The sequence below is a fragment of the Microtus ochrogaster genome, linkage group LG1, assembly GCF_000317375.1.
Source record: "Microtus ochrogaster isolate Prairie Vole_2 linkage group LG1, MicOch1.0, whole genome shotgun sequence".
NCBI lineage: Eukaryota > Metazoa > Chordata > Mammalia > Rodentia > Cricetidae > Microtus > Microtus ochrogaster.
The window spans coordinates 28,303,832-28,314,490 of record NC_022027.1 but is presented as its reverse complement, the minus strand read 5'-3'; the positions used below and the strand labels follow the sequence as shown (position 1 = coordinate 28,314,490).

Sequence of the window (10,659 nt, the reverse complement as noted above, 5' to 3'; positions counted from 1 at the left end):
CGGGGGGGGGAGGGAGAGGGAGAGGGCTAGCCTTGGTTGTCAATTCAAGGGTAGGAGTGGCTAGTGCATATCTGGTGAACTCCTTAACAGAAGGCTAGTGTGCTATGCTGCATTGCTAGGTAGTAGATAAAGAGCTAAAAGGTTTATTTTCAGTAAAATTATGAATAAGCCACGGATTGTTCTTTAAATCAGTGTGCAACATTTTTTGTTTTGTTTTGCTTTCTCCCAGCATGCTGAGATGGATGGTGGGTAACCAGGCAACCTACATAAACAGTCAGGAGGAAGCTAATGGCTTCTGATCTGATTAGCACATTCAACAGACGCTGCAATTTCTACACGCCATCAGGTCCAGAGTTTACATATATTGCTCTAAGCAGTAGAAACAAGAGGAGACCCAGGCCTCCAAATGATCAGTTCCATGGTATGCTGTTATCAGCCATTCTGATCCTGGGCATTGTGGGTCTATGACATCAGCAGGAAGAAAGTCTTTTTCTGGGTTGCAGTTAATCATCTCTTCTGCTGTCCTCGAGAGTAAAGCACAAGCATTAAATTTCCTGAACTAAAATCATCAGTAAACTGAGGCGAAAGTGTGCGTAAGGAGGTAGGAATCTGTTCAGTGAGGTAAAACCAGGGCAGCTTATTCTTCTATCTATCTGAGAAGCTATGAATCAGCAGCTTTGGGCAAGTAGTAATTCTGTGTCCTTGGATAGCTGTGTATATCCTAAATGTAATGCTCTTGCCTGCACCCTAAATACTGACCAAATGCCTGCTGATAGGTAATCGCAGGAAGGCAGATCTCTGCTTTTACCTAAAAGAAAAGAACGAAGGTCTGGCAGTGGGAAACTCTTCTCACATGTAGCTAGGGGAATGTGATCAGTGAACCCCAAAAGCATAGGAAAAAGTTCTGAGCTGTGGGAACTAATTCCCAAAGACATAACAGAAAGGGAGTCAGCTACAGCGAAAATCTATAGCAAAAACAGCCAATTTATTCACAAAGCGATAATCCCCAAATTCCTTGAATTTTGGCTTAATATTTACCAAAGGCCCTGGCTCTGATAAATTTCTCAAGAAAAGATGGCTAAGTAATTACCATAAAGTGTTGCAGCCTGTAGCGCCTCAAGGCCAACCATGTAGTTTCCTTAATATGTATGGCAACTTGCTTTGTAAAAGCCAGCAAGAGAGTGGTGGGGTGTGAATAAGATAGAACTCACAGTTCTATGTAGCTCAGCAATCAGATGGCATCCTGCTAGTTTCTATGGTTGGAGTAAGTCCACAGGCCAGCATATAGTCAGGAGAGGGGCTTTCAGAGGTAGGAGCAGTAGAAGGCAGAGATCATGGGTAATGCTTTAAGTTCTCTCCACTGCAAATCATCCTCCCACACCCATAAAAAAGAGTTTTAAGTCTGAAGTTCTCCTAATATATTTTAAGCCTAGCTCATCAAAAATAGAATCTGACAACTGCACGATGAGATTCTGAATGGGGATATTTGACAGTATTTAAAGAGGACATTTGTCTCAAAAGGCATTGGACTACTGTTAATTTCTTGTTTTTTTTTCCCCTAAGTATAGTTATATGAAATGATTGTTTTTGGGGGGACCCAAGGGAAAGCATCTATGTAGCACCTGGTAGTAGGGGAGGGCAGAAGCAAGAAACTTCCCCATCTGTGAACTCTGTTTACTGCAGCAATGAGCAGTGTTACCAGATAGGCCGCGGGTGCAATAGTGGCAAGAACGCTATGGGGGTAACTAAGTGTTTTCTGCTCCATGGGAGGAAACATATGGCTCCAATTGTAAATCTGACCTAGAACCCTGGGTTAAGGGATCTCATAGACCGGAGGGGTTGAGCCTGCTATTATTGTTCTCTCCAGTGGATAGATAAGTTAGCAAACTGCTCTCTGACTTTGTATCTCCATACCCATCAATTAGTGCAGCTCTTAGACTTCATCAGAGAAGTTTCTTCGAGTAGTTGATGGTGGCTAAGGCAGATGGTGGCTGGTCAGCATGCAGAGAAGAGGATAATGATTGTGGCAGGCTCAGCCACAAGTGGACCGTCTGTTATCACAGCTCCCCACGCCAGCCAAGAATCAAGGACCATCCTGTAAAAACGGAGAGAAAGAACGGGAGAGTCAGAGGTCAAGAGAGGACCCAAGCAAAACAGTGTCTTCTGGACTTGGTGTGATCTCTGTAGTCACCACCCCACAGCAGCTGTGGCTACCTGCCCAGGACCAAGCCAGCCAACCATCTATTGTAGAGTGTGAAGGAGATTCTTGAGATCTCACCTCTGAGGATCTGTGAACAGTTGATGTCATTGGGGGTCTGCAGTGCATCAAGCACACTCCAGTGGACGGCTCTGAATTCAGCAGTATTTGGATTGCACAAATTGGACTCAGTAGCTTATTAAAAACAAAATTACCACACAAAATTGGGGTTAGGAGGTGATGGTAGATCTGGAAGGCAACAGAGGGAGAAGTGAGGGATGAGCTTGATCTGAAGATATTGCATAATGGTGGTTATGTGAAATTCTCAAAGAATTTTTATGAAGTATTGCTAAACAATAGCTCAAATTGAAAAGAAAATGTTTTCAAAAACAAAAACATGATTTATAACACTTAAAAGCCTAGTGGCCCTCAGTTTATTTTGTAGCTCTAGCCTATTCAGTAAATTTACATTTATGACTATTATAAAAATTTTCTAGATAAACATCTATATTTTTTAGATATATCATAATAAAATTTCCTGGAAATAAATTCAGTAATAAAGTTATAGATAAAACAAAAAAAATTCTTGGTAGGTTAATTATTTAAAAACATCCTTCCTAGTGAATATACTGTAAGTCCTTATTATTACTCTGGGGTAGCATATTTCCACACTCATCAAATGTGTCAATGAGCAGCTGTAGAGGAACATCAGAATTCTCCGCTTTCACTTGAGTGGAAAGGCGTCGGAGACTTTTTTTTTTGCAGCACACCAAATGTACTTCACACATCAATTAAGAACAATCACGCTTTCTAAAATAGTCATTCTGATAGCCCAAGTGGACCTTCCCTTGTGTTGAGCACTGTTTTTCAGTTGCCAATGCGTTGTTGCTTGGATATAGATACTTATATTCCAAAATAGTGTAGGCTGTCTCACCACCCTGCCCCTGTGATGAAAAGCAAAACACATTCACCCCTCACAGCCAGCCGAAGTTCAGGCTAAGCAAGAATAAATGGCTCCTTATTTGCTCACTGTGTGCAAGGGCTCATAGTTGTTAATGTTCTACCCCTAGCTCACATATCCCAGTCAAGAGATGTAAAACTCGTGGGTTTCTGTCGGTTATGCCTTTTAGGAGACCTATTTGGAAACACTCTAGACATTTTCCCTAGGCACTAATTTTAGAACAGACGGTCTGATGGTATTTTAGTATTTCTACATCTCCCTAGCACAAACCTTGAGAAGAATGTCCTTTTCTTCTTACAGTTCAGCAAGAATGATGGGGTTATCAAGGCCTCAGTGCTCCTCTGAGAAATATGCTCTAAAGAATGAATTTAAATTTACAAAGTCTTCATAATAAAAGAATTATGGGAACTAGCCCAAACTCGAGCTCCTGCAAATCCCTCACTTTTTAAGTGGGGAAACTGAGTCTAAGCATGAATGAACTGTTGTCTCAAGGTCAGACAGTAGCAGAGGATCCAGGGGAGGGTTTGGGGTGGGGGGTCTTGGGAAAATGAGCATAGTAGAGTGTCAGGGTCCATGATGATGGGCTGGTTTCTGAGTTAAAGACTAAGGACATGACAAAGGGCTGCTGGGTCCTTGTGTGAAACCTCCTCATCACTGTTGCCCTGGATGAGGCTGAGAAAAGACACACGAGGTGAAGAATAAGTGGCCTCAGAATGGAAGAAGTTCCCATAACCTCTGGGAAGACTTGTCTACTCGTCTACAAATATCTAATGGCGGTTTGAGCAAAAAATGGCTGCATATGCTCATATGTTTAAATACTTAGTCTTAATATTGGTCCAGTTGGTGGAGCTCTTTGGGAAGGGTTGAGGTTGAGTGCTGACGGAGGTCTGTTACTTGGGGGCAGGCTTTGAGGTTTCGGAAACCCTCACCTTTTCCAGTTACTTCTCTCTGCCTTCTACTTATGGATCTACCACGTGAGCTCTCAACTGTTTCTTCTTCCATGCCTCTGTTCTACCATCACGGGCTCTAACTCTTTGTAATCATAAGCCCCAAATTAAATGCTTTTTTTTATATGTTGCTATGGTTACGTGTTGTATCACAACAATAGAAGCACTAACACACTATGTTCCTGAATGGCTATCAGGACCAATCCATGTTCTCAATGTAACTTGTTCAAATGCAAAACTTCTCTTTCTGTACCTTCACCATCAAATTTAGTTACATATTAACCTAAATAGGTTATTTTAAAAGGTAATTTTTTAGTATGACTTTTTAAAGACCAAAAAGTATTTTTTTATTAGAATGTTTTTGTTGAGGGCTGCTTGCTGGTGAAGGCATGTAATACCAGCAGCGTGGCAGGCTGATGCAGGATGATCACAAGTTTAAAGGTCTGTTTGGGCTATGGAATGAGTTCAAGGCCAGCTTGGGCAACTTAGTGAGATCTTGTCTCAAAGTAAGGGCAGAAAATGAAAAATCTAGGATCAATAGCATGGGCAACACACTGAGTATGACCACACACTGTAAATGTTGAGAACTCCTCCACTTCTTAGATGTGAGAAAATCTCTCCTTCAAGGCTTTCATAGGCCATGTTAGACCCAGTGTAATCCCTGATGGTAGATCCCCTCCTCTTTCTGTAGTCTATGGGTCAAAGGGGGTATGCTATCCAAGCTTGTCTGATCAAAGAGTATGTAAAGCCCAGTTATCATATGAGAACAGACATTGTTAGATGGTGTATAGCTCAAGACCTGGAAGCTCACACACATGCTTTCTCTTCTTACCTCTGCAATCGGGAAGTTAGTAGTAACAAGTGTGTGACATTCAACTCTATCTCAGAATCTTCACTGGTCTGTGCTTCCCAGGAAATGTTTATCACAGTGTTCAAACGTATAATTCTGTGATATCAAGATTTGAAATAGTTGTTTTGATGGGATTCAATAAGTTTCCACTTCTTTATCAGTTTCCATTAAGTCCTTCGACATGTCTTTGGCAGAGAGAATGGCAAGGATGAAAGATCCAGACCAACAGCTGTGAGCCTGAGAAGGCCATTTCTCTGAGAGAAGGCCAGACCACTGTTAGCACTTAAGTTGACATTCCTGAGCAAACCTGGGGTCTTGGAGGGTTTGGTTGCAGGCAAGAAGGATGAGGGCAAGCTTCTGAGGCGTCATTGCTTTGACCATTAACAGACAGTGGCTCACATCTTTTACTCGGCAGAATACAAAACAGAAGTTTGATAAGGTTTTTTTTGTTTTTTTTTTTTTACTAGATTTTTCTGAGTTGCAACTTGTCTGTATGAGTTTCCATGAAAGCCAGGGAGGACAAAGAACAGTTTTCTTTATTTACCTCTAAGAGATAGTTTGGATTTCTCAAAGGAAAGATAAAATGGAGTGTAATATACCTTTTGACCTACTTTTGATCTTTCAAATTAGGGGGCCCTCCTTTTTTCATTTTTGTTGACCAGTATATTTTAACACTAGAAGCTTAAGAACAATCATTTTGGGGAAGTGCTACATTATGTGCTGCGAGACTAGCTTCTTCTCTTCAGAAACCATGTAATTGGATGGCTGAAATTGCCCTGGGACTGAATATGGAAGTTTAAGTTGCTGACTGTAGATAAGAAACGTAAGCTAATAGCCCACATTAACTTGCTGCTGGCTAGCTTTAATATTATTATTATAGTCTTGAGACCTGGTCTATATGATATTAACTCCCCTCTTCTCTCTGTTTAGGCGTGGCCTCCTTCCCTGTAGATCTTTCTGTGAGGCTGCAAAAGAAGGATGTGAATCTGTCCTGGGGATGGTGAACTCCTCCTGGCCAGATTCCCTCAGATGCTCTCAGTTTAGAGACCACACGGAGAGCAACAACAGTGTCAGCAAGACCTGCTTCTCACTGCAACAGGAACATGGAATGCAATGTAAGTGCCTGTGGTTCCTTGGAAAGTTTTATTCGGATATTCTACCTGCTCAGAAATATCAACATACAGGTGTGCAGTTTGGTGTGCTTTAAAAAAAATGAGAAGACTCCAGGTTAAGAAGCAGGGCACTAACAACACCTAAAAGCGCCCTCAATAACACTCTTAATTGTCTCACTTTTGCCAAAGAAATCTCTGTGTGGACTCCTATCACCTGACCAGCTTTGCTTATTACAGAACTTCATATAAGTAAAATAATTATATATATATATATATATATATATATATAATTTTAAAATGCATGATAGCTTTGTATCTTTCTGCATTTACTCAACATTATACTTTAGCGACACAGTGTGTTTACTGCAGGTTCCATTCCTTTTCACTGCATGCACTGTTCTAATACTTGAGCAATGCATTGCAATTATTGCAGGTCCCATTCCTTCTCACTGCCTTAATATGTAACATTATACTTGAGCAATGCATTATGTTTATTGTAAGTTCCTTCCTTCTCACTGCATGCAATGCACCTAATACTCCATTATACAACAATGTATTTCTCTAATCTGGTAATGGTGAATATTTGGGCTACGGGAAATTTCAGTTATGATGAAGAACAATACTGTTGTTATTTTTGCGCATATCTTTGGTTAAACGTAGTTGTGGGCTTGTTCAGTCAAAATAGTTCTCTAAACTAGTTATATGATATTGCTTTAGCTGAAGGTATTTTCTCTGTCCCATCTGGTCCCACTGGAGTGCTTTTTCTCCCGCCTGCCAGTCACCACAAGCACATATGAAATAACCATTCAGAGGTTTAATATTAATTATAATTGTTTGGCTTATGGCTCAGGCTTCTTACTGACTAGCTCTCCATATAAATTAAGCCATTTCTAATAATCTGTATATTGCCATGTGCCCTGTGACTTACCGGTAATGCTCTGGCATCTTATTCCTCCAGCAGTGACCCCACCTTCTATTTCCCTTTATCTTTGCTTGGATATCCTGCCTGACTCTATTCTATCTGGCTATTGGCCAAATCAGCCCCTTTATTAACTGCTGTAGGAAGTCTTACAGCCAGTGGTTACCCTCCCACTGGGGCGTGGCCTCTTATACTATATAAGCCAATGTAGGGCATGCATCAGCGCTCTTTCCAGTTGCTGGATTTGGTTTCTGTTCTCCATTCAAGCAGAGGATACTGATTTGTGAGTTTACCCTAAATAAATAACCATCTATTTCTCAATTCTGAGCTAGCGTGGGATTTCTTTTAACGTCTTTCCACAATTAACCAATGGCAATAACACATATTCACAGCATACAGAGGGGCATCATACATCAGTATGGACTTATACTCCTGTCATCTATGTGTAAAAGGTCAGGTTGTTCCCATTCACTACTGACATTGGCATTTTTAGTCTCTCGCATTTTTACATTTTTGGCGAGAGCATTAAGGCATCTCACTGTGATTTTAAGTTGTCTTTCTCTGAGAAATTTGATCGTATTTTTAAAAATGTTTAACTGTTTCAATATCCATTCTGTGGTACAAATATTTGTCCATGCCCCAATGGTCTCATTAATGTACAGTTTCATATGTAGCATGGACATACCTCATTATGGTTTTGATTTGAAATGTTTCTCAAAGACTCATTTGCTAAACATTTGTCTATTGGCCTGTTGCACTGTTGAGAGTCTCTGGAACTTTTAAGAGGTAGAGCACAGTAGAATGAAGTTGGGTGTCTGGTATCTAGTCTCTGAAGTGAAGTGGGTATTGAGACTCTAGCCCCTCCTTTCTATTTTTTATCCAGCCACTATGAGGTGTACAGTCTCATCTACCATGTGCCTTTGCCATATATTTTACCTCTTATTAGTCCCAAAGTGATGTGGGTGACCATACACCAAAATCTGAAACTCTGAGGTGAAACAAATCTCTCCTCCATTTAGACTGTTTACTTAGGCAGGCATTTTGAGATTTTGTAGTAGAGCAAAGCTGAGTAATGCAGTTGGTATTTACTGGGCAGATGTATTGCCAACATCTCTGACTGAGATTCCACATTTTCAACATGTATGCTTCTCTTTTCTGTACATAGAACAGAAGCAAACTTTCTCTCTTTATTATTTTTTATTAATTATTTGAAATTTTCATATGATGTACTTTGATCATATTCACTCCTCCTGCTTCAACTCCTCTGAGATCCATTTGTTCCCCACCCCCCCAACTTTGTGTCTTCATTTAAAAAATAATCTACTGAGTCTGATTTCTGATGCCCGTGTGCTCTTGGGTGTGTCGCCATCCATTGGAATGTGGTCAACCTACAAGGTGCTAGATCCTTAAAGAAAATGAACTCTACTTCCAGTACCTCTCAACTGCCAATAACACTTCATCTAGGAGTGAGACTTCATACCTGCCTCCCTACTTAATGCTGGGGTTTGGTCTGGATTAAGCTTGCTTGGTTGTTATGTGTGTATCACAACCACTTTGAGTCCATATTTGCAGTTTCCCTGATGTGTTCAGAAAACATGGTTTCCTTGTAGTCATTCACTGCCTTTGGCTCTCACTGTCTCCCTACCCCTTCTTCCACAATGATCTGGAGTAGGGGTATGACATGAATGTTCCATTGAAGGCTGAGTACTCAGCAGCCTCCTTTTGTTTGAACCTTGACCAGTGTGAATCTTTGTGTTAATCTCCATCACTGCAAAAAGAAGCTTCTCTGATGAGAACTGAGGGATGCACTGGTCTTTGGGCATAAAAGTAAGTAGTTATCAGGAATAATTTTAACAAGTCCATTTAGAGAATAACAATAGTAGGTTCTCTCCTAAGGCCTATGATCTGTTTAGCCACAGGTTATTTGTCTCTACTGTAGTGCTAGGTATGAGATTCATGTTGTGGAGCAGGTTTTTAACTCCAATCAGAAAGTAGTTGTCACTCCCATAACATTCATGCCCCTGTTGCTCCAGTGGGCATGCCTTTCCAGGACAGTCATTGCTGTAGCTCACAGGGCTCACAGTTGGGGAAGACTGATATTACTTTTCTCCTATGGTAGCATACATAGCACCTTTCATCACTATGAAAGCTAGCCATTGGGGATGAAGCTTTCAGGTGAGTACCAGATTGGTATTTTCCAAGTTCTAGGACTCAAGTATGTGGTTCAGCAATAGGGTATTACTGTATATGGAAAGATCCAGTGGATACTCTTAGCTAGATTTGGGAACGTCTACTTGCAGTTTTATCTTGGGAAAGGGAGGCTTTAATTGGCTTACCTTTTCAAATCACTGTCTACCACTGAGGGATGTTAGAGCAGAATCTCAAGAAGCAACTTCAAAGCAGGAACCAAAGTAAAGGCCATGGAGGCATGTTGTTTTCTTGTTTACTCCCTCAGGCTTCCTCAGCTATTTTTCTTACATATCTCAGGTTCACCTGCCTAGGAGTGGCACTTCCCACAGTGGGCTGTCCCTCCTACATCAACTTGAAACTAAGAAAATGTATCACAGGCATGGATGCTGACCAGTCTGATCTGGACAATTCCTTAATTGAGATTTCTTATTCCCAAGTGGCACTAGGTTGGCATCATTGTTTTTAATTTAAAGTTTTAAAGTCAAAATATAATCACATTATTTTCCTCTTTCTTTTTTTTCTCTCTAACCCCTCCCATGTATACCCATTGCTCTCTCAAAGTCATGGTCTCTGGCATCTTTTACTTTTATTGTTGATATATATATATATATGTGTGTGTGTGTGTTATTTTCTAAATATATAAAAACAAATAAAGACAATATACTTGTTCTGTATAATATAGCTCCTTTTGATCATAAATGGTTTTATATTTTACCAAATGCTTTCTTTATGTTTGTTAAGATGATCTAGTTTTCTTTCTATTAGACTATATGGTAATAATGCTATTTTCATTTTGACATTGGTGATCTTCTCTTTCTTGGTAAGACTTGCTAGAGACTTACAGATTATAGCTGCCTTTTCAATGAATCTTTTTCTGGCTTATTGCATGTTTTCTATTGTATGGTTAATTTGTATTTCCTTAATTTATATTTATGTTATTTTCTTCTTTCTAATTTTTGGCTTTAATTGACCCAAAGCTCATAGTTGGGAGGATTTTCCAAATGTCTTCTCTTAGTATTTAGTATTCCCTGTAGGCAGAGGTTGCTTGTTTGTTCCCAGCTGCTCAGACTCAAAATAATCACACAGAAACTATATTATTTAAAACACTGCTTGGCCAATAGCTTAAGTGTATTCTAGCTAGCTCTTATATATTAAATTAACCCATTTCTATTATTTTATATTTTACCACAAGGCTTGTGGTTTACTGGCAAGGTTCTTGCCCATCTGTCTCCTGCAGCAGCTACATGGCTTCTCACTGACTCTATCTACTTTCTCTCAGCATTCAGTTTAGTTTTTCTGCCTACCTCAATTCTGACCTATTACAGGTCAAAGACGTTTCTTTAGTCATTAACCAATAAAAGCAATACATATACAGAAGGACTTTCCATACCATTTCCCCTTTTCTGTTTAAATAAAAAGGAAGGTTTTAAGTTTAATATAGTAAAGTTATACAAAACAGGTATCAAGCAAGAATTAAAGTTAC

The 10,659-nt window shown here is 40.0% G+C and overlaps 1 protein-coding gene across 2 annotated transcripts in view; it reads left to right on the top strand.

The window, feature by feature from the left end:
* Corin (corin, serine peptidase) overlaps positions 1 to 10,659 on the top strand; it is a 186,708-nt gene that overhangs the window by 59,246 nt on the left and 116,803 nt on the right. For both annotated transcript variants that reach the window (XM_005359323.2, XM_005359322.2), the window contains exon 5: positions 5,886 to 6,070. In XM_005359323.2, the coding sequence (XP_005359380.1) occupies positions 5,886 to 6,070 (185 nt within the window). The remainder of the gene's footprint in view (positions 1 to 5,885; positions 6,071 to 10,659) is intronic.